The following is a 23,912-nucleotide window of genomic DNA, read 5'->3' as shown; positions in this document are numbered from 1 at the left end:
ATGAACTAACAGAAGAAAAAAAAGACTAAAAGACTTCTAAACAAAACAAATAGCAGAAAAAAGTATTTGTCGTTTCATTAAAGAGTCTCCTTAATTTTAAAATGGTGAAGATCTCCACTGTCTCCTAAAAAAGTCCTCATTTGTAAGCATTTCAGATGAAAGAAGAAAACCTAGAAAACAATCAAAAAGTTCTCCTTGTTTGTTTCTACTTGAATATTTTTGTGTCTGGGTAGACTCACAAGGGAAAAAAAAAAGCACAATGGGAACAGGAAGAAATGGACACTTAACTTCTTGACAGAAATAAAAGTTACATGTGTTCTCCAAAGTAGCACTGCCACTTTGAACTGTCACGACACATCACACCTTTTAATCTTTGCTATAGTATGAACTCAAAAGACTGAATAGCATAATGCTGTTTGAAGTACCATTTCAGACAGCACCTAAGACAAATTCAGAATTTAAAACATGGAAGGAATTCACAAATCCAGTAACAAGACTCAACAGACAACTGCTGAGGTTCCAGGCAGAAGAAATAATAGTTTGCTTATATTAGATATGTATTTATCATCTTAGCTACTAATGTTTCTTTAGTATTTTAATTTCTTAACTATTTTTTCCTACTTTTTGCAGAATGAACGCTCCACTTACATTTCAGCTCAGGGAAAATTATGCTGTTTACAGAAAATTATGGATTTTTAATAAATTTTACTGTTGCTGCATTTTCTGTAAAATTCTGATAGTTCTTTTTACATTATTTTGAAAAACAAGCAGACATATTACAATCTAATAGAAAACCATATTTGAGGACTGGTTTATATTGCCAAGACAGCTGCAAATTTGAAAAAAAAAAAAAAAACCAAACTTATACTAGTTTTAAATAAACTGTGTAAATTGATTTTGCTATCACAAAATTATTTTATTGAAACAAGTAATTAGCATGCAGATTTCCTTATTATGTGTATAACCAATGCAAGTAGAACAAATACTAATTTCAAAAACTACAAGAAATTTAGAGATCCAGCTCCTTTTGAGATGGAAAAAGAAAGCAGGGTTCAAATACTTCACAGAAGTACCTGGATATAACAGAGGAAAACAAATCTTAATGTTACTAGTTTTAGCTAGTACTGAAATGTTCCTTTACATTGTGAACCCCTAGCACAGGTAGCTGTTTTCCCTTTGAAAAACTGCTTCAACTCTATAATGTCATTTATACCTACATCTTCAGTTGTGAAGCTGAACAGATTGAGGAGAGATTTTCATAGGGGGCTAATGCAGATTTGCCCAAGATCTCCTATGGTAGTATCACAGAATCATAGAATAGAATCATAGAATAGAATCATAGAATAGAATCATAGAATAGAATCATAGAATAGAATCATAGAATAGCTTGGGTTGGAAGGGACCTTCAAAGGTCATCTAGTCCAACACCCCTGCAATGAGCATCTTCAACTAGATCAGGTTGCTCAGAACCCTGTCCAGCCTGGCCTTGAATGTCTCCAGGGATGGGGCTTCTACCACCTCTCTGGGCAACATGTTCCAGTGCTTCACCAAGCTCAATGTAAAAAATTTTTTCCTCATGTCTGGTCTGAATCTCCCCTCTTCTAGTTAAAAACCATTACCCCTTGTCCTGTCGAAACAGGCCCTTCTGAAAAGTCTGTCCTCAGGCAGTATGCAGGGTTTTTACATCCCAACTACTTATGGAAATGCAGACACACCAGATAAAAAATGAAATTCACAGTTCACACCAGACACCACCACCTATATAGAAGTTGCGCTACTATGATTCAATTCCATAGGCCAGACTGAGGGACTGGGATAACCATACGCTAAAAAGAAAGCCATTGAGGAAGACTGATTCTGTCTGCCTCACATGTTCCAGTATGTGGAATTTAACAATGGGTTTATTAACAGTCACTGCATGACTATTATCTTGGCCATATACACACGGCTAAGGTAGACAGTAGTCTTAATCAAATACTCTAGCAGCCCTCACTTCCTATATCATACATGAACCCTGTAACAAGAAACTGTATGTGCTGGCTTCCTCCCCTTGGGCCAGGGTCTTCTGGATCCTTTGTAGCTCAGTGCAAGAAACCTGATGGTGCAGCAAGGACCACAGTGAACTTTGTCAGGAAACAATGGAGAAAGCCCTTTAGACTCAGAACTCCATTCTGAGCAGCTGCATCCACAATACACCTAAAATGTTTGTGCTTACCAATTATTCCAAGGAAGGAGAGCAATATGTCTACATGAAGATGGTGAAGAAGTCAGAGAAGTATGCAAGTACGCAAACTGTGGGAATAGGCTCAGAAGGATGTTTGTCTTAGAACAAGAAAATGAATTAAAACCATCTGAAACATAAACAGAACTATCCTGATGCATACTTTTCAGAATAAGAGCAAGGCCATCGTAAAGTTGCCTGTTTTCTCAGACTTACACTTCTCTTGACTTGCAAGCTTTAGTATGTAGGAAATAAATACATTTTCTGAAACACGCAATTAAGTCCAACATATCTGAAATAGCTTAAAGTTAAAAGATCACAACTCTTATTTGGCAACTTGCACATTATGAATCCATAATTTGGTATTTTACTTCTGCCAAATGATTACCAGAAACTTCAGTTAAGTTAGTTTAACTGATACTTACTGCCAATTCAACACAAAGGTTTTGAATTATAATACTGTTGTATACATTTGGAATACATTTTATTTTTTCTATGAAGTACGATTTAGAATTACTACATCACAAACCCAGGCCCCAGCTACCCAACCGAGCAGCACTCCTGCAAGACACAAATTAAATTATTTATCAACTGTCTTATTCCTCATGTTCCATTCTGCATGACAAAAAGATGAACGAATCCTTGCATTTTTGTCTAAGAAAGCTAATCAAGGTATGACCTCAACTACGAGTATAACAAGGTGTAACTACAGAATTACAGAAAATTAAGTGGGAATTGAGAGCATCATAAAAATGAAAAGAGCTAAAAAGCAAGCGAAAGAAAATCAGCATGCCATTTTCAAAAAAGACAAAAGGGCTTCAGATTAATTAATAGTAAAAGGAAAGAAGTCAGACAGTAAACTTATAGTTTTAGACCAATATAGAACCAACTATCAAAACTAGCTCAGCTATGGCATCTTAGCAATTCTGAAGAAATGGAAAACTGAGGAGTCAACCATGTAAAACAGGAAAATGAGAAAGGAATCGCTGTAGAAAATGGGAGCGAAAGTCAGAATTTTAACATATTAGAGAGAAAAAACACCCTAGAAAGCAAAGGCCAAGAGCTGTTCAGTCTGTCTCTGAAAAATTAATGAGGAATCTGAAAGACAATAACAAATTTATAATGACTGAGGACACCATGAGGAGCACATTTTCAGTGAAAATGACAGTAGTCAAAGTAGGCATAAATGCCAGTTTATCATCTGATACAAAAAATGTAAGAAGGGGCAAGACTTCCAAAGTCCAACTTGATGCCAACTTGAGAGTGTTTTAATGCAATTTCTTTAACTATAGAAAATGAAATCAATGTAGTTTTATGACATAATTTTTTTTGGAGACATCAAACACTTATTGGGCCACATTCAGCTAAATGCCAAAGCACATATTCATCATGAAACACAAGATGTAACAAAAATACCACTTGCTAGGTTTTAGGGTGAGACTTTTTTAAAAAAGCAAGAATAGCAGCCATGATTCCTGCTGCTCAGGGAGAAGGAAAACAAAGAGAATTAGCAAGCAAGCTCAAAAAATGATGTGTCTGCTTGCCTATCTCATCCCCTTTAAAACTGAATCTCAGGAAGAGTCTATAGGTAATGAATGCTGTGGCCCCTCTGCTCAAATTTCAGCAAGAAAATCCATTTTCTAAACAAAAGCAATGAAGAAACTATCTAGGAATACACGAAAATTGAAGTGAGAAGCATGTAGGGGGAAACAAACAAACAAACACACACAACACCCTCCAAAACCAAAACTCTGAAGGTCCTATAGTGAAAAAAAAAAAATTATATACAAATGTAAATATACCTGTTGTTCCTTGATTGTCTCCTCTCAGTGCTTCAAGCACGTCTTCTAATGGGGTACACACTCCAAGGTTAGAAAAAGAATAATACTGAGCAGCCAGGGCAAATAAATGTACATTGATAAGCTTCCCAGAGTTTTCACAAAACACATTGGAAAAAGTGTCATCATCTGTATGGAAAAGAAAATAATTTCTGTTAGCGGAGCTTAACATCTCTGTAATAGTGCTGACTCAGAAATATAAGCAATAAATACAGTGCATCAGACAGAAACAACCATTTATTTTGCTTGCACCAGTGGGAAAATTCATTATTTTTCGTCAGCTGTATTCCCTGATCAGAACTGAGGTCAAATTTTGCTCTCAGCTTAACCAGTGTAAATGTGGAAAAATCTATTATTTTCGCAGAGCTACTTTAGTATAATCGACAAGAGAATTCAGTCAACATTATCACTTCTCTTTGTTTGCAGACTTGCTCATTATATATTTCCTAGACACTCCCATCTGACAATATATACTACTAGAGATTTTAAGAAATACAGATGTTCAATATACGAAATGATTTGATTTACAATCGCTATATTCACATATTTTCCAAGCTGGTTTGTAACTCGTGAATCTGCCGGGAGAATCAAATTAACTTTTATTACCAAACAGGTGTGAGCCAAAGTTAGATTCCAATGCATATTTTGACTCGGGATGAAATGCATCAGTAAAATGTATTTTTAAGTGAAACATATTGGTATGAATAATTTATTCAATCTGAGATTGTTTTGCATTGTTTAATTCCTCCCAATTTTAGCTAAAACTATTGTGAATCCTAAACAGTTTTGCCAATAATTTTTAAATACTCGTAATTCTTTGAAAATACACAAAACCTAGCAAGTCCAGCAAACAAAATTGTTACAAAGATTTGGAAAATGTCTCCTGGTTTGCCTTGTGTCTCATGGGTAGATGTTGAGCAACTGGATACCTAGCACAGTCACTTTCCTGAACCTGTCCTACCCACCTGCATGGCAACAGACAGACATGTTAGTATTAACCTCACTTCTAATGCTCTTAATTTTCTTGCATGATCACTAGTACTGGTCATGCATATATTAGAATTTATTGAAAACAGTCCCAACAGTGTCAATGTATTAGATTTCATGGTATTACACTACAAAGGCGTGAGTCCAGCAAACAAATTTTGGACCTAAGAAAGAAAAAATATTGTCTAAGCTGTGGCCAGAATTAATATTGTTTCAGTGTGTGCATGGCACTTCTTATTGTACTTCCCTCTACTGCAAAACGAAAAAACAAAGGTAGCTTTCTTTACAAATGACTTATTTGAACTTCTGAACATACAGCAACTTTGATAGTGAACCTGCATGAATGATAAGGGTGTAACATGCTGCTAGAAAACAGAAGAGAAACACTAAACCAGAATAAAACTGCAAAGTTTTTGTGCAGAAGGGGTAATTTTGCTTTCCAGTGCCTCTATAAGATATGTTACAGAAAAACAAGAAATCTTATGTTTACATTTTGAAATGACTGAAGACAAATAAAATTCCTTTCTGAAAATACCTTCAAATCAAGCAAATAATAGACGAGATTAATATAATGGCATAAGGTAATCAAACGCTTTTGGACAGAATAGTAGAATTGCTTTTTTTTTTCCCAAAAAAATTTTCGACAATGATAAAAAAGAGGAGAATATCTACAAACACGGACTATTTTTGCCTTCTGCTGGGTAAATCATATGCAAGGAGTTCTTAAAAGAAACTGTTTCAGCTTGAGTTATTGCTGAAGAAGAAAAATTACAGTTTATTTTTAAGGGATGTACAATCATTTAACTTATTTTAGATTTTCTAGGAATGAACAGTGTTCCAGAAAATTTAGACATTCACAAAAGGAATGTGCCTGAATCAGTAAAAATACATAGAAATCTTTAGGTCTGATGCAGCAGGGACAAATCATTAATCTGTCAAGAAAAAGATCAAGGTTTAAGAAGAGACTCATCAAGCAAGTATGTGCCAATAATTACTGAGAAAGCGATAGAGATGAGACATTAAGTCAAAAGGGGCAGAGGGATAATTTGACCAGACACACATTCAGCAGTTTTGCCAGGTGAAGAAATCTAGTTTTCTTGATAAGAAGTTGTGCTCCACTTTGTTTCATGTATACCACAACCTCTCTGAATTAGTATTTAGTATAATACACTTCAGAAAAATTCAGCTCATTCAAATATACATTTATGTTGTTCTTTATCTCCAAATCTTATTTCCTCAGTGACCAGTATGTTGGTTTGAGGTGGTTTTTGTTTTGTTTTGTTTTGGTGGTTGGTTTGGTTTGTTTGTGGTTTTTGTTTGGTTGCTTTTTGTTATGTTTTGTTTGTTTTTTTGTTTTTGTTTTTGTTTTTTGTTTGTTTGTTTTTGGTGTGTGGGGGTTTGTTTTTTTTAATTTTCTTTTATTTTAGAAAATTGAGGCACATTACACTGAAACACAAAATATTTTTAGCAACTCGTACACATTTTTAAATATACTGGCCAATCCTGTATGACAAAACAAAACAAAAATCAGTCAAGTAAAAACCTTTTCCCAGGAATTAATTTATTTTCTTCATGACATGACATTATATGAAATAAAGGAGTTTTGAAAATACATCGGAATGTCATCCTTTTACAAAATATTTATTTAATCTAAGTGTAATGCAGGAGAAATATCCAAATAAAATTTATTTTCATAATTTTCATTTCCATACATGTATAGTGCATATCTATCAAATATATTTTGATTTCTAAGCAATATTTTTTCAAAATGTCTGGCTGGATATCACCTGTTTTTCATTGACCTTTATATTTTAAATACGCTGAACTGCACCACCATTGGACAAAAATATGCTTTCTATCATTACACTGACATCAGATACTCAAGGCTACAAGAAGAAATACTGTCGTTCTTCTTCCACATAACAGGATAGCAATAAAGTTCATGAAAACATGTCACATCACATAAGTCTATTAGAAGATAGTTTTGTTGATGAAAAGTGTATTAATATATGCATTCTTTCAGAAGAATTAAGCAGCTTAGAATTGTTTTAATGTAACCCTCATTGCAGTATTAGTAGAAACAAGCAGAAAAAACAAAGAAACCACCTGGAATATCATATAGATGTCACAAATACTACATTTATGTAGCCCACACAACTATATTAACAGGAGTGTCAAAATCCATGGACCTTCCATCCTCATCCCAAACCTCAAACTGTTTCTTCTGATTTTTCAAATTTCTCTCAAGGAAATCATGCAAGTGAAAACAACTGCCCCAATGCTTCAGAACGAACTCACATAATCATTTAAGAGAAATCAGTGTCAGTGAGATAAATTATTCCAAAGAACCAAAACCTTTCAGTTTTGAGTTTAAAGAGAGACAATTACATTTCTTCGGGATACAATCATGAACACTACTATTGAGAACTCTATTGGGTATTAAAACTGTGTACTCAGTAAATTGTTTTTATGGTGTAAAATAATATATCTATTGAGTTCACAATATTTAGCAACCCAATCTTCACCTTACTTCCTGCTCATCCCATTATACCACACAAATACAACTTACTTTGAAACCTCATAACTTTCCCAGGTTACAGACTGATTACTGAAATTCGGATTTTGCTGCTTCTTTTTCAGAACTCATTAAAAGCTTGTAAACCCAAAGCTTGCCTGCTTTCACTTTTTCATCACCTGACAGAGTAACTGATATTAACACTCCTTATAAATCTCATTTAAATAAAACGCAGTAATACCCACATTCTGTAACAACCCTGAATTCAGCTTTCTGATAGAAGAACACAAGCAGAACTAGTAGGATCTTGTGCAAGATCACTAGTATATCATCTGTAACAACACTCCCACCAAATTTAAATTGTTGTCACAGGTTGCTAACTAAAAGAGAAAAAACAACAACATTAAGGTAATCCAAAGCATGACTTCAAACTATGGAATGGCAGTTGCCTATGTATTATCTATTAATATTAAACATGTTAGTTTTCTCAAAATATTTCTACTTTGGTTGCTCGTAAGATGAAATCGTAAGATGAAATGTCTTTTAACCAGTCAGTCCATACAGTTGCAAATAAATTTTCAGAGGAAAGAAACATATGCAAAAAAATTGGAATTATATTACAAACAGTAATTTACAGTAAAATATGAAAATACTTAAACACAGATTTTTCTGTGCCTGTGTCCAATTTACAGCTATGACGTGATAAAGAAGATGCAATATGGCAAATGTCAGCTTTTTTATGTACATAAACATTAAACAGTTTTCTATATCTAAAAATGGATCTGAAACTTTTCTGTAGGGTACAACTGAAAACCAGGATTCCACCCTTTATATGGTCATTATGGTGAAACATCATCTGAGGAGCATCTGAAAATATTCTTTGAAACTGATTTACAGAACATGTAATGTTCTATAACATGCTTATCTTATTGTATATAATACTGTACAACCAAATAGTAATTTATTGCTTGCTGGCTTCTAAAACTACAGTTCAGTATGTGTATTTGTCAAAACCCCTATAGTAACATAAAATAGTGGGCAGAATAACAGTTTTGTGCCAATCTGCAATGTTATTTTTAAGTTTGCAGAACTATGTGAGCATGAACTGACAACTTCACATTTTCAGATAAATTCTGTCAAAAGTAGCTTATGTTTCCATATAATTCAATTTGGGATCCCTATTAGAACAGATTCTAGAAAACATTTCATAATAGTTTGGGGATTGTGCATGTATAAATGTAAAACTTCTCAAACTCTCAAGAAGCAAAGGTTTTGCCATGTGAAATCAAAATGTCATTTTACAAATATTTTGACTGAGGTATTTGGGGTACATGACCACAATGTCATTTGACCATGCAAAACAAATCTATTCTTATAGCCACACTCCAATAAAAGGCAGTTCTACTAATGACAGCATGTTATGGGAGCCTTTTAGCATCCATTTCAAGGTATACATAAATAACATTTAAATATCTGATAATTTTGAAGAACAAACACACATCCATGTAATATTTTAGGGGAATATAAGAAAGAGTGATTTCTGTTTATGCTGCATTTCAAGATCTTTAGTGGTTTCCGATCTCTGACGTTATTAAGTTGTACTAATGCACTCAAATAAGCTACAAAATTAAATTTCTCAATCCTAACTTTAATACAGATTAACAGTGCATTAATTTTCAAATATAGGTAGATGTTCACAGTCGCCTTCACTGAGAAACTCATATTCTACTATTTAGACAATGCACTTGCGTCATATGATTGGATGGACAGACACCATGAAGTCAAATGAGCCAGGCAGGAACCACCAAATCAGGAAGCGTATGCCCATTCCATTACAATGCCTTCAATTTTGTCATGATACTGGAGAAATTTTGAGAGTGTCTCAAAACCTACCAAATGTTAAATTGCATACTATAATTTTGAGGTTAGAAAGAAAGGACAATTATATATATATACATATATATATATATATATTTTTTTTTTTTCCAGTGAGGAGAAATAATCCCTGCAGAAATCAAGAAGAAATCTTATATTTCAGGCAGAGCACAAAGGTTTCGCACCCTTTTAAAACACTTTTCATTTTAGCCATATATCATGTCTTTTGTTCCAGGAATTTCTGTATCAGATTCTGCAATATACATTTTGAATAAAGATCATTAAATTATTTCCCAGTTTTAAAATCTACAAAACATTACTCTGCCTTCCTGATTCTCCTTCTGCTCTACAGGCCACAACTTCAGCATCCCATAGAAATAGGTAAGAACAGGGTAATTTTTTCTTTACTGTTTTTTTTTTAATGACTTCATCTAATAGTTCCAGCCCCTGTTTGCATTTAATTTTATGTCCCATTGCTCTGAATTGCTTCTGACTCTGACATTACCCATCAAAAACATTAAGTTTTTCCTCACTGCTTCCCAACACTTTTGCTTGCTGCCTGGACCATTGTCTTGTTTCCATCTGTCTCTCAAAGTTAATTGATAATCCAGTGTCTTTTACATATACAAATAAATTCTGGTGTTTTGTTGTGTTGTTGTTTTTGGTTTGGTTTGGTTTGGTTTTTTTTGGTTGGTTGGGTTTTGTTTTTTTTTTTTCCCCTAGATATCTCAACCCTTTAAAATGAGTCTCGCAGTTAATATTTTGGAGGTCTTTAGATCCAAGAAAGAAATGTTGCGAATGATGTAGCAATTCACAGTTCTTCAATCTCTTTCAAATCCAAATCATTATCTTAGCTTGCCTTCTATGCCAAAAAGTATACAGCTCCATATGATACTTTTTGTGGACCTTTCTGTTACACCCAACGAGCTTTTCTGTCTCACGTGTCATTTCTTGTGGTATTTCAGGGCTAAGGCTACACAAGAGCTATCTACGCTCCATAAGCTTTGGCATGATGCAGATTTTTCTCAGCTAAGTCCTTTTTCAGAGATATTACCTTTAGTTTTGAAACTGATCTCTTTGCTGGGGCTCAGTCCCCCCAAATAATGTACCTTTCAGATGCTTTATCTTCATTTTTGTGCTCTGCCTGAACGCATATTGCTGGTATGTTTCCCTTCTACTTGGACTGCAGTAAATTCAGTAATACAGTTTCATAGCTGGCTTCCTCCTGAGTTACTCAGAAATAACTAAAAATATGAAGTGCTTCTTAAATAGGTCTTGTCAGAAATAAAACTGCTTTCTGTCTTCCTTTGCCAGACATTCATTATTACAGACATATAGGAAAGTGGTGTTTAAGCCTTTTCCAGCTGTCCTCCACATTTCCAGAGGTTTAACATTTGGAGGACTTTTAACTATTACCTCTTTCCAACTCATGCGGAGGGTTTTTTTTTGGTTAATTTTACTTCTGCTCTTCAGAAATTAGTCACAGCAAAGGAGTTTGACAGTTAGGAGCTTAATTTCATTTCTAAACGAACAGGACGAAATTTAAAAAATGAGACCATTTGCACAGTTGTCAGTACCAAGACCCTCCTGAAGTGCAATTCCTCCCACCATGGCTATACTTCATCTGAACCATGACGGTTCCAAACACACCCCATCACCCTGCAGAAGATGAGCGCTTCGGGGGCAGACACAGGCATGAAAAAGAAGAAGTGGCTTCAGCTGAAGCAGACGAATGGAATGAGAACGTGGGAATGGCTGCGGAAAGGCAGCGGGTAAAGGCGCAGGGGGAAAAAAAAGCAGCTCAGCAAAGTGGTGTGAAATTCTCTTGTTTTATTAAAGGAAAATAATTTTAAACGTAGAATCATAGAATGTCCTGAGTTGGAAGGGACCCACAAGGATCGAGTCCAACTTCTGTCCCTGCACAGGACAACCCCACAGTTCACACCATGTGTCTGAGGGCTTGTCCAGTCTCTTCTTGAACACTGTCAGGCTTGGGGCTGTGACACCTCCCTGGGGAGCCTGTTCCAGTGCTCCACCACCCTCTGGGGGAAGAACCTTTTCCTAATGTCCAACCTAAACCTCTCCTGGCACATCTTCCTGACATTCCCTTGGGTTCTGTCATTGGTCACCAGAGAGAAGACAGGCTGAGAGGGGATGTCATAAATATTTATAAATATCTCAAGGGTGGGTGTCAAAAGAATGGGACCAGACTCCTTTCAGTGGTGCCCGACAATAGGACGGGGCCACGGGCACAGACTGAAGCACATGAGGTTCCATCTGAATATGAGGAAAAACTTCTTTACTCTGAGGGTGACAGAGCACTGGAACGGGCTGCCCAGAGAGGTTGTGGAGTCTCCTTCTCTGGAGACATTCAAAACCCCCCTGGACACATTCCTGTGTGATCTGCTCTGGGTGAACTTGCTTTAGCAGTTGGGTTGGACTAGATGATCTCCAGAGGTCCCTTCTAACTCCAACCATTTTGTGATTCTGTGAAGAGGAAGGAGGACTCCAGAGTGAGAAAAGAAGCCGCTGCCATGAGGAGGGTCCCCCCCCGCCCCGCTCAGGTCCCTCCCGCGGTGCCCCTGACCCCCCGCCCCGCCCCGACTCACCCCACAGCGCCGCCGGGGCGCCGGAGGCCTCCGCCAGGGGGCGCCGCAGCGCCAGCGGCCCGCGCGCGCGCAGCGCCTCGAGCACGGCGGCGGGGGGCGGCGCCACGAGCCGCTGCCACAGCCCGCGCGTGTAGAACTCCACCGTGTGCGCGCGGCACAGCGGCAGCGCGCGCCCCAGGAAGCGCGCCACGCGCCGCAGCGTCTCCGCCGCCGCCGCCGGCGACAGCTGGGGCGGCACCGCGCCGGGCGGCCGCGACATGGCGCCGCGAGGGGCTGGGCTCCGCGCTCGGCTGGTCGGGGCTGCCGGCCGAGCCGCCGCCGGCATATACGAAGGAGGGTGAATCGAGCGCCGAGTGCCGGCGGCGCAGCTCGGTGACGTTGTCTGGCTGCGCGGCGACGGGATAGTGATGGCGGCGGCGCGACAGGGCGGGCCGGGACCGGCTGCGGAAAATGTGTCTGCCACGGGCCGCGGTCCCCGCCGAAAGCGGCCGTGGAGGCCGTTCTTGCTGCGCAACGTCGTAGGCAGCCTGCAGGAGGGTGAGTCGGGCGGGGAAAGCTGCGACTGGACCCAGCAGGGCTGAGTTGGCGTCGTTTTGGGAGAGACGGCGGCGAAGAAGGCCCGGCCCGGCCCTCGGGCTCTCAGCGGCCGCTCAGGTGGCTCCGCTCTGGCTGCCCGGCTGGGGCCAGACCTGCTGCCTTAGTGCGGGGCTACGTGTCGCCTGGAGACCCCTCCTGCCAGCTACCCGAGGAGCGGTTAAACACCTATAGAGTCACAAAATGGTTGGGGTTGGAGTAGAGTCACAGAATGGTTGGGGTTGGAAGGAACCTCTGGAGATCATCTAGTCCAACACACCTGCTAAATAAAGCGTGTTCACCAGAGCAGATTGTACAGGAATGTGTCCAGGCAGGTGTTGAATGTCTCCAGAGAAGGAGACTCTACAATCTCTCTGGGTAGCCTGTTCCAGTGCTCTGGCACTCTCAAAGTAGAGAGTCCTCATATTTGGGTGGAACCTCCTATGCTTCATTCTATAAAGTGGTCTGTCATTGGCAAAGTGGCTCTGTGGTGGGTCAGGGTTGGTGGCTGCAGGGTTGGTTGGTGGCAGCCTGTGTCCAGCTGCAGCTCCTGGACCTCGGCATTGCAGAGACTGCTCTTTGGTGGCGTGCTCAGGCCAGGTAGTGATGAGCCATGAGGATGGAGCCAGGCTCTTCTCGGTGACAACCAATGATAGGACAAGGGGCAGCAGGTACAAACTGGAACACAGGAGGTTCCACTTAAATATCAGAAGAAACTTCTTCACAGTGAAGGTGACAGAACACTGGAACAGGCTGCCCAGGGGGATTGTGGAGTCTCCTTCTCTGGAGACATTCAAAACCCGCCTGGACACATTCCTGTGTAACCTCATCTAGTTGTTCCTGTTCCGGCAGGGGGGTTGGACTAGATGATCCTTCGAGGTGCCTTCCAATCCATAACAATCTGAGATTCTGTGAGTTCTCTGTTTTAGGACTCACTTTTAGTTTTCTGTGAAGCTGTATATTTAAAACAAAAATGTATCTGGAAAAAGGTTCAGCTTACTGACAGATAGTTATGCAAATGTAAAAATAAACAGATAGAAACAAGAGCATTGGCTCTTGCAGCACTCTTCTGAAATTTCAACTTTGGAGAAAGAATCAAAGGAAAATTTGGGACCAATTTGGATTTACTGTTTTTAGGAAGTGTTTTATTAATGAATATTGTCAAAGTCAGTAGCTGTTAAGACTAATGCAATAAAAATAATATATTAGGACAAAACCATGCGTAACTCCTGTGTAGCCTCATCTAAGTGTTCCTGCTCTGGCAGAGGGATTGGACTAGATGATATTTTGAGGTCCCTTCCAATCCCTAACATTCTGTGATTCTGTGATAAGCTGTTATATAATGACTGAGGCTGAAACAACCATTATTTGGTGTTTTCTTTAAGGCTGAATCATGCTATGGTGTAGTACACTTCTGAAGTTCTAGAAAAGCTCTTCCTGGACAGGCGTAGGAAGAAGGTAGTAGCAACAAAAATGCTATTTGTTTGAAAAGCTATGATGGAATAATTGTATAGTATAATAAAACAATTTAGCAAGTCTTCCCTGTGTCACTGCAGCTGCAGAATACTTAAGCAACTGGTACTACTATTATCAGTGTGTTCTTGAGACTGTTCAGGAATCTATTTTGATGTTTATGAAGCTGTTAAAAGTAGGAGAGAAGTGAAATGTTAATACATCTTTTAATTGGATTCGAAAGGCATTGACAAAGGTATATAATGCTGAGTGTGCATTAAGTAGTCTGTTTGCAATGACGTGTTCTCTTCATGGTTTAGGTGATAATTGTCAGGAAACCTGTACAAGCTGCAATGCGACTGTCGGGAGCAGATTTATAACAGTGTTTTTTCCTTGAGTTTTTGTCTGGCCCTTATTAAAACTAGCACAAATAGTGTTTGTTTTTATTTTGGAGAGAAAATGGATTAAAATGGTCCTGGCAACAGATAAACATTTTGGTACTACTTCAGTGCAGGTGTGTTTAACCTTTTTCCCTATGTTTTCAGGACGAGGATTTGCATTTCGGAGAAAACAACAGATTGAAAGACAATACAGGAAATTATTGAAAAAAAGAAAAGTCCCTTCACAACAGGATGATCAATTTACTGATACTTACCCAGAGCACTTGAAGCATCTTTACTTGGCTGAGGAAGAAATGCTTAAGAAACGGCGCAGGGCTCCAGATGCTGCAGTTTTATCAGAAGAAAAACTTAATAAAGCAGAGGAGTAAGTTTTTGAAATAGGTTTTGAAAATCAAGTAATGGTTTCCATCATTAAGGAAATATTTGAGCTCTTATAGTTTACATGGACTTCAGTTTGGTGATTTGCTTTACTAACCTATACCACTAGTTCTTAAATGTTTTTTCTAACTGTTAAAATATTTAAACACACAGCTTTGTGTTGCATCAAAATCAGAAAGCAAAATTGGTAATGTTTAGGGCTTGATTCCATTAAATAATATGACAGTTACTATCGTACTTTAAGGATGGGGTTCAGCCCAAGAGTGACCAATTTCTTACCATATTTATAAAGAGAAGAACCTGCTTTTCATGTAGTGTGCTTTTGAGTCTACAGAGCGTTCTTTTGAATGAATTCCAGTATTTTTAAATTAATGTCACTGTTCAGAAACATTTTGTGCATTATCTTTCTGTTCCCAGTTTGACAAGGTGTTGTCTTGTCTCACTTTTTTACTACGGGAATGAGTGATACTGTGTGTAGTTAACTTTTTGTAGTATGGCTAGTTTGGGGGGAATTTTAACTATGTACTTTAAAAAAAATGAAATGGAGGATGTAGTAAAATGCTACGGCAGTGATGTGTTCTTGATCAAAGTAATAATAATAATAATAATAATAATAATAATAATAATAGAAATGTTGCAATAGTTTGTTGGTGGCGTTTGGGATTTTTTTGTTTGTTTGTTTTGAATTTGATTGTAATAACTGTAAGAAGTTAAATTGAGTCTCTCACTTGTGGTCTAACAAATGTCAGACAACTGAAACCATGTGACAGTAATTCCCCCTGAAATTTTGGTTAGGTATGTCAGTAAAATGAAAAGCCTAGTTACTGTCACTGTCATGGCAGAATTTTATAAAGAGCATTCAAGTACGATGATTTGAGATAATGTCCTTCTGTCCTCAGTAGAAGGAGTGTCACACATCTTTGAATTCCAAGATGTGTCTACATGTAACTTTCCTGGGAAGAACATTCAGGAGACTGGGAAAGGCAGTCAGGTCTAAGCCTACCACTGGGAGAAAAGTACAGTTTTGTCTGGAATGGAAAGTTAATTCATGGGGGTGTCTGAAATAGGACTGATGTTTTCCTTTAAACCAAAGGGGTTTTTATTTTTGTTTAAACTATGGTCATTGTGATTGTAATGCAGAATTAGTAATTCTGCAAAAATGTGACTGGTAATCTGTGAGGTGGTGTGATGCTTAGATGCACTTCAGTGTTGTATGGGAATGTAAAACAAGATTTTGGTTAGATAATTCTCTTTTTAGCATGCATTGCAATTGAAGTAGTTTTGTACTTGAGATAGTGTGTCATTACACAGTATTGCCACAAGATGGAGATGAGAATAAAGCAAAGATCTTTTTTTTCATAAAAGAGTGGTATTTCTGAATGAAAGTATGAGCAATTACCTTATCTTTCCTTTTTGATCATCTGTCTGAAATCACCCAGATGATGATGGCTAGTTTTCAACTTTTTGTAGTGTGGGTAATAGAGTAATCAGAAACTTATTTTGTGAACAGTTATCAAATATATAACAAGGCTTATATTTTTCAAATATGGAGTGGTTTTGCTATTGCACTGTTTATGTAATGGCTTTATGGTGAATCAGAAAAACCAATAATTTAGAGCTAAATAACCAGAAAAATCCACTCAAAGTAGTGTGACAGTAAATGGCACTCATGTTCTTATACTGTTTTTGTGGTGAAAGATAACTGGGCAGTTTTTTATACTGAAATTTGGAAAGAACATCATTTCAGTTCCTAATTTCAAAACATTAAGGACAGTAATATTACCTCTCCTTCAAGAAGAAACTTTTGGAAAGGCTTTGTTACTACTTACCTTTTTCACCTTGCTGTGTCAGGCTGACTTCTGTGGCAGGCAGTCTGCTAGCAGCTGCCTGCCTTCCTGTCTCTGCAGTTGCATCCATATGTCAGAACTAGAAAGAGATAATACAGCTCTAAGCTAGTGGTTCAGTTTTTCTAGCTCTGAAGAGCTCAGATGGTGGGGAAAAAAAACCTCTTTTAGGCATTCTTTAAACTTCATGAAACATCATCCGTGTGAAGATCCAGCAGATAAGGTGTATATGTTGCTGAAAGTTGTGTACAGTCCAGTCTTCAGTATGCTCAGCATTGGAGGAGTTTAGTTTGCTATGTTTTCAAGCGAGCTGCTCACTACATTACGTGTGATGGTGTTGGCTATCATGTAAGAGTGGGTATCCATTCAATGCAGAAGGACAAGCCTTTTGAAATCTGTATTTCTAATTAACTTCCACAAATATATGAAAAACAGTAGAAGAGTGGAAGACTACGCTCCGATTCTGCAGTGGCTGAGGGATGGATGGTTATGTTGGCTTGATGACAGTCCATATCTGAAGTACATGTACTTTTTCTTACAGGTCGGTTATAACTGAAGGGAGGTCTAAGAAGAAAACGTCCAATCAGAAGGCAAAAGAAGAGTATGAGAAAATACAGGCTGAGCGTGCTAGAAAGAAAGAGGTAAATCTTAAATGGAGATCTTTCTTGATTGTAGATGAAGACTAGATTAATATCATTTTTATCTGTCAGTCCCAAATAGGACCATAGGAGGGGAACACAGGTGTTGGTTATTCTTTTTCAACTTGACAGTGATATTCAGACATGCAGGTGTTCAGAGTTATCATTCTCTTTGTTCTTACTGTTTTGTTTTGCAGTGACTGTTAGCGGGATTTTTTTATGTTGGTACATCAAGAAAAGCTTTGAGCTTGATCTGTGTATCCAGTGGATTATACTAGACTTCTTAATATTGTAGAAGGGGATGGAATAACAATACCATAATCTTGTGATGAAAAATGAAATATCTATCCTATTTTTTTATGATGGTACCATAATGCAGTCTTCATTTTACCTTTTATCTGCTTTGACCAACAGTGAAACAATTAAATGTAATTGTATCCATGACCAAAATCTTTAGTAATTTTTTCCCTTGTTCTAATTTAAACGGACTTCTTCTTATAGAGTGTATCCTAATGTTATAATTGTTGAATAACTCAGTTGAGTTATTCCCTTAAAACATCCTGATTTAACTAATTTTGTTATCTCCCAATGCATTGTTCTTTGCATTGTAAAATTACACATGTAACATTGTAGAAATTGTGTAACTTGCTGCTGACAAACTAAATTTCACTAACTACTGTATAAATATTGCATAAACTTATAGCTGGTTAAAACATATTTTTTCTTCGGTATGCAAGCTGATCCATGACTCTGGGTGAATTACATTGTTGTTCAGCTGGGAGCTGCTTTTTTGAATATTAGATACAGATCATGCTAACAGAAATGGATGTAATGGCCATCTTATTTAGAGGAAATAGAAACAAACAATAACCCAGCAAGACTGCAAGGATTTTTTGTTTAGCAGCATGTAAAAGTTGCCTGAAACTTCTTTGGTCTTATTGAAGATATTTAGGCAAAACAAGCAGTAGCTCAGTGCCACAATAACAGTAATCATTCATGTGGAATACTGGTATGATGACGACCTACCTTACCGTCATATATGTTAGCAAACACTGGATTTGCTGTTATATATTTTGGGTAAAGAAATAGGTTGAAAGGCACAGTTTTGGCCTCCACACTGTATAAAAAAAACTAAGACTTAGTAGAGATCAGAAGAAATACAAATGTTAAGTAACAACTGCCTAAGTAAGATGAATGTTCTTGCTTTCAGTAAGCTTTTGATTGGTAGCTTAAGTGGATGTTTGCAACAGTACGCTGAACAGCAATATAATTATTACATACGATCAGGTAGTGAGGTGGACTGTGAGCTGGCTGAAGGAAAGAAGCCAGAGGGTCGTGGTCAATGGGATGGAGTCTAGTTGGAGGCCTGTATCTGGTGGAGTGTCTCAAGGGTCGGTATTGGGACCAGTACTATTCAATATATTAATCAATGACTTGGATGAGGAAATAAAGCGTACTATCAGCAAGTTTGCTGATGACACCAAACTGGGAGGAGTGGCTGACACGCCAGAAGGCTGTGCTGCCATCCAGCGAGACCTGGACAGGCTGGAGAGTTGGTCAGGGAAAAATTTAATGAAATATAACAGGGGCAAGTGTAAAGTCTTGCGTCTGGGTAGGAACAACCCCAGGTTCCAGTATAAGCTGGGGAATGGCCTATTAGAGAACAGCATAGGGGAAAGGGACCTGGGGGTCCTGGTGGGCAGCAGGATGACCATGAGCCAGCACTGTGCCTTTGTGGCCAAGAAGGCCAATGGCATCCTGGGGTGTATTAGAAGGGCAGTGGTTAGTAGGTCAAGAGAGGTTCTCCTTCCCCTCTCCTTTGGCCTGGTGAGACCATATCTGGAATATTGTGTCCAGTTCTGGGCCCTTCAGTTCAAGAAGGACAGGGAACTGCTGGAGAGAGTCCAGCACAGGGGAACAAAGATGATTAACGGAGTGGAGCATCTCCCTTATGAGGAAAGGCTGAGGGAGCTGGGGCTCTTTAGCTTAGAGGAGACTAAGGGGTGACCTCATTAATATTTATAAACATGTAAAGGGTGAGCGTAGTGAGGATGGAGCCAGGCTCTTCTTGGTGACAACCAGTGATAGGACAAGGGGCATTGGGTGCAAACCGGAACACAGGAGATTGCACTTATAAATATGAGAAGAAACTTCTTCACAGTGAAGGTGACAGAACACTGGAACAGGCTGCCCAGAGATGTTGTGAAATCTTCTTCTCTGGAGACATTCAAAACCTGCCTGGACACCTTCCTGTGTAACCTCATCTAAGTGTTCTGGCTCTGGCAGGGGGATTGGACTAAATGATCTTTGAAGCTCCCTTCCAATCCCTGACATTCTGTGATAGGAAGTGAATTACAGGTAGGTTAGAGTTGATGCTACTCTGATTAAAAACAAACAAACAAACAAACACACACACACAAAAAAAAAAAAAAGAAACAAACAACAACCACAAAAAACAAAACCAAACCAAAACAAAAAAATGAACAAGCAAAAAACACTCCAAAAGAACAAAAAAAAGTACGGATTATATTAATTATCATTATGGTAAAATGGTAAAACACGTGAAGCATTCTGAACGGAGAGATGTTTTTTTTGTAGGCTTGTTTTCTCCCCTGCTTTCTACTTATTTTGACTTATTTTCTTATGTTATTTCTGGTTAATTTTATTTTTTACATTATGGAGTATTTTTACTTATTTTTGTACATCATAGAAGCTGTCCATGCCATGGAAACAAAAACGTAATTGATAAATTATCCTCTCTCCAGGCATTCTGCAGAAACATATGCCTTTGTGGTCAGCATGGCCCAGCATTTCAGATAATAAGTTATGCAAATAAATCATCCAACTGGATAAATCATCCTTCAGTCTGATTTGTGATGTCTCACATTTTTTGATAGGACATAATACAAGTGAATCAAGCTAGTTAGCTTTCTTGTTGTGGATGTTTGCCCAAATTACTTACTAAAATTACAATACTAGAGAAGGGGCTGTAAGCTGTTTGATTAAAATTTGAACATGGTATCATGATCATTATTCATATAGTGCAAATGCCTCCATTAGTGTTTTGGTTGCATGTGTGTTGTCCCCTCAACATGGAAAGTTCATACAGTTGAAAATTTGGTAAGTTTTTTTTTTTTTTTTTTTTTTTTTTTCTCTTAGTAAATACATCAGTCTGTGTTGCTTTGAAGGGTATGGGTTACTAATAGTTTGGTCCTGATTAAGTTGCCTTGGGTAATGCTGCTTGTGATGCTGCCCTCATATCACAAACCTGTGCAACTTCCAGCTCCAGATAAGTCCCATATCCTGTCTGCTAGTCCCATGCAGATGTGGCCAGTATTTTAGCATATCTGGATTAGCAAGACATTTACATGGGAGCTGCTGGATCAGACTCTTTCTCTCTTTCTTGCATTGGAGGAGAAAGTGGGAATTTTTTGCCACTTATTTAAGGAAAAAAGTCAAGGAGCTCATTTCACAGAAAGGAAGTAGTACACATTTTAGTGACAAACATTATTGCAAGGTGTTCTTCTGAAGAAAACTTCGCTCTTCTCTTGGAGCTTTAGGCAATATATGTTTTGATTGCTGAAACAGAGTCCTGACTAAGCTTTTAGGAGTAATAGTGTTTCTAGTGTCAGTACAATACCTAATTGCCAGTATCTTTACAAAAAGAAATTCTGCTGCTTATAGATAGCTTCATAGTTGTATGAAGTGTGTAATTATTTCTTAATCATATCTATTTGTTTAATTTCAGGAAGCAGAAAAAAGAAAACAACAAAGGGAAGAAGCTCAGCGGTTGTACAAACAAAAGAAAATGGAAGCTTATAAAATATTCAGTAAGAAGACAAAAAAAGGACAGCCAAATCTAAACTTACAAATGGAGTTTCTTCTACAGAAAATACAGCAAAATACATAAACATCTGCATACATCTTAATTACAGATTTTGAGTCACCTGTGCACATTTTATTAAATGACTTTTAATAGATAATGTCTCTTTGCTTCTTTATGACTTTTGTCACTGGCTTCATTTATGTCGTCAATCCAATAGTGGAGGATATTCATCCTGAAAATATGTATTGAATGCTGAGAGTGAGAGAGATCTGGTACTTTAAAAACATCCTGAATTCCAAATCATTAGAGCCTAGTACCAACTGAACATGAATCTACATAGTGTAGAGCATTTGCTTTTTAGCTCTAACACTTCTGCTATTGTGACTACTAAAATTATGCTTACTTGAGTAAAATACATTATATATGCAATGTAATGGATATCTCATGAACTGCCAAGGATAGGAGTATATTTTGTGTGCTGTTGGGTAGGGTTTGGCACATGAAAACAAAGAACATAAACTATACTTGGATGGTTTTTATTTATCATTCTCCACAAAGAAGAAAATTTAACAAGGGTTCAAAAATGGTTTGAATGTAAAGATCGTGTGATTTATACTTTGCTGATGTATTTTGCTCATAAACTAAGTGTGACTTTCTAGCTATGATGGTTCAGGTAGATGGGTTGAAGTTTTGGTATGCTGAGTACATGTGGTTTCTTATTTTTGTTCTTTGGAGCATCTTTAGAAAAATAATTATTCTAAACCTTGTTATGGAGATGGCATTTGTGATCTTTGGCCTAATAAAATGAAGGCATTCTTAGTAAAACTGAAAGTTTGCAGTAAAGCAAGTTAACTATTTTCCTTAAGTTTATACAGGAGAATACTATTGTGCTTTTGCCTCAGTCTGCTTTGGCAGCCAAGAAATAATACTGAGCTTTTTTCTGCATGTAATAAAGTCTATTTAGGCATCAAAGTAAGGAATGTCTTGGAATAAATTTCTCCGGACAATGCAGTATTAAGTTACTTACAGTATTAAATTATCTCATTTAGAAGTTGATGTCAACTGCAAAAAATGCCTTATTTGAAATACATAAGAAAAATAAACAGTTTTAAATTGTGTGACAAGCGCTGTTAAATGAGGAATAGTTTAGGAGTTTGAGTTAGCTAAAGTGTTTCTTCTGTCAATATCCTGAGGCTTCTTCTACCTCATCTTTTTATGCTTTTTGCAAGGATTTGAATTCTTGTGCTGTGAAGTCATTTAGGAAAAACTGAACACAAATCAGAGGGCAGTGCACCATCAGAAAATGTGGGAGCTTTGCTTGAATTGGGCAGGTCCATTCTAGGAGAGAAACGGAGTGTGAATTTGACATGCTTATTTGATTTTCCACTTTTCCTTCAATGTTATTTTTCTGATAATTGCTGTAATTGCCAATTTTGAATGGCTCCACACTGAAATGCTGCAGGAATCTGCAAAGTGCCCAGAAAGTGGGAAAGCAAGTTTTGGCATTCACAGTATTTTTCGATTCTTGTCATTCTTGGCTGTCAGCTCTCATTTAAAAAATGAAAACTGCACTATTTGCAATTATTATTTTTCTGTCACTAGTGCAAGAGACTTAAAACATTAGCTTCATGTAACTTGTGAATAACATGAAACCATTTCCATTGTTAATACACGATTGAGGTGCTTTAGTTTTTTGTTTATGTCTGTCTTTTACTCTATATGATCTTTTATTGTCTTTGGTTAAGGAAATTATAGATGCAAGTATTCTGAATAGTCATCTTAAAAAGATACCTTCTCAGTTTGACATTAGTTCATTTATAAACCTGCTGGGCAGATGTTTGTCATGATATCAGCTGGCTGGAAAAATTTCAGAAAACTGTTCATCTTAAACCAGTAATTCCATTGGTCAGTGGCCATTCTGGATTACTGCTGCCACTATAGGTACGGGTATAGTCTAAATCCCAGTGGACTTTGAGATATGGGATTTGTCTGCAAAGCTTGAATGATGCATTTGAAATCCAGATTTTCTTGTGTTAAATGTTAAACTGAGTGAAAATTTACTATCAAGATATTCTGTATGCTTGATTCTTCCTGGAGAATAGGGTAGGTAAAATGCACTAGTAAGTTAATCTTTGTGGGGTTTGGGTTTTTTTTTTTAGGACTTATGGTATAATTTTTCTGTATAAGTTGTTTTGCAAATTGACTCTAAACATACATATGTATCATGTAACCAGTTAGCATTCTTAGTACACTCAAGCCATTTAGTGGTTTTGTATCATTCCTCCTTAGCAACAAGAAGTCTCAGTCATTAATTAGTGAAAGAACATAATTCTGCTCTGAATTTTATTTATTTATATTTTTTTTTCCTGGCATTATTCTCTGGTTTTAAGAATTAGAATTTTGAGAGAAGTTTGGGATTCATAGTATCTGTTCCACAGTATTGGTCATGAACATTAAATCTTACCTCATTCTGACTGTAATTGTTGACCTTTTCTTTAGTCTGTTTATTCCATGATCTTGGTGGTAGCTAATATGAAACAGACCAGGTTTGTCTGAAAATGCCTCTCTTTTTCCCCAGTGCTTCAGCAAACCTCACCAGGCAGAGCACTGGATCAGAAACCAGTGTGCTGTTTCTCTCCGTTGTCCCCGTCACTTTTTGTCCTCCATCGCTTTGTTTGATTTGGAGACAAAAAGGAGGCCATGACCAAGCCCAGCTTCTCACTGACTTTTTTTCCTCCCCACCAGAAGTTAATTC

At 37.7% G+C, this 23,912-nt stretch overlaps 2 protein-coding genes across 2 annotated transcripts in view; one reads left to right on the top strand and one right to left on the bottom strand.

The window, feature by feature from the left end:
• The window catches only part of METTL25 (methyltransferase like 25), a 62,891-nt gene extending 50,521 nt beyond the window's left edge, over nucleotides 1–12,370 (bottom strand). The window contains exons 1-2 of the mRNA XM_065041625.1: nucleotides 12,046–12,370; nucleotides 4,024–4,188 (exon numbers count right to left, since the gene is read on the bottom strand). Of these exons, the coding sequence (XP_064897697.1) occupies nucleotides 4,024–4,188; nucleotides 12,046–12,370 (490 nt within the window). The remainder of the gene's footprint in view (nucleotides 1–4,023; nucleotides 4,189–12,045) is intronic.
• A 26-nt stretch (nucleotides 12,371–12,396) lies between these two features.
• CCDC59 (coiled-coil domain containing 59) lies at nucleotides 12,397–23,637 on the top strand. Its single transcript, XM_065041635.1, has 4 exons — nucleotides 12,397–12,582; nucleotides 14,616–14,835; nucleotides 17,235–17,334; nucleotides 21,080–23,637. The coding sequence occupies exons 1-4, from the start codon at nucleotides 12,453–12,455 to the stop codon at nucleotides 21,239–21,241; spliced, it is 612 nt and encodes a 203-aa protein (XP_064897707.1). The 5' UTR covers nucleotides 12,397–12,452; the 3' UTR covers nucleotides 21,242–23,637.
• Nucleotides 23,638–23,912: the final 275 nt, after the last annotated feature.

The sequence above is a fragment of the Columba livia genome, chromosome 1 (assembly GCF_036013475.1).
Source record: "Columba livia isolate bColLiv1 breed racing homer chromosome 1, bColLiv1.pat.W.v2, whole genome shotgun sequence".
Lineage (NCBI taxonomy): Eukaryota > Metazoa > Chordata > Aves > Columbiformes > Columbidae > Columba > Columba livia.
The sequence above is the reverse complement of the archived record's forward strand: the minus strand, read 5'-3'. Positions and strand labels throughout refer to the sequence as shown.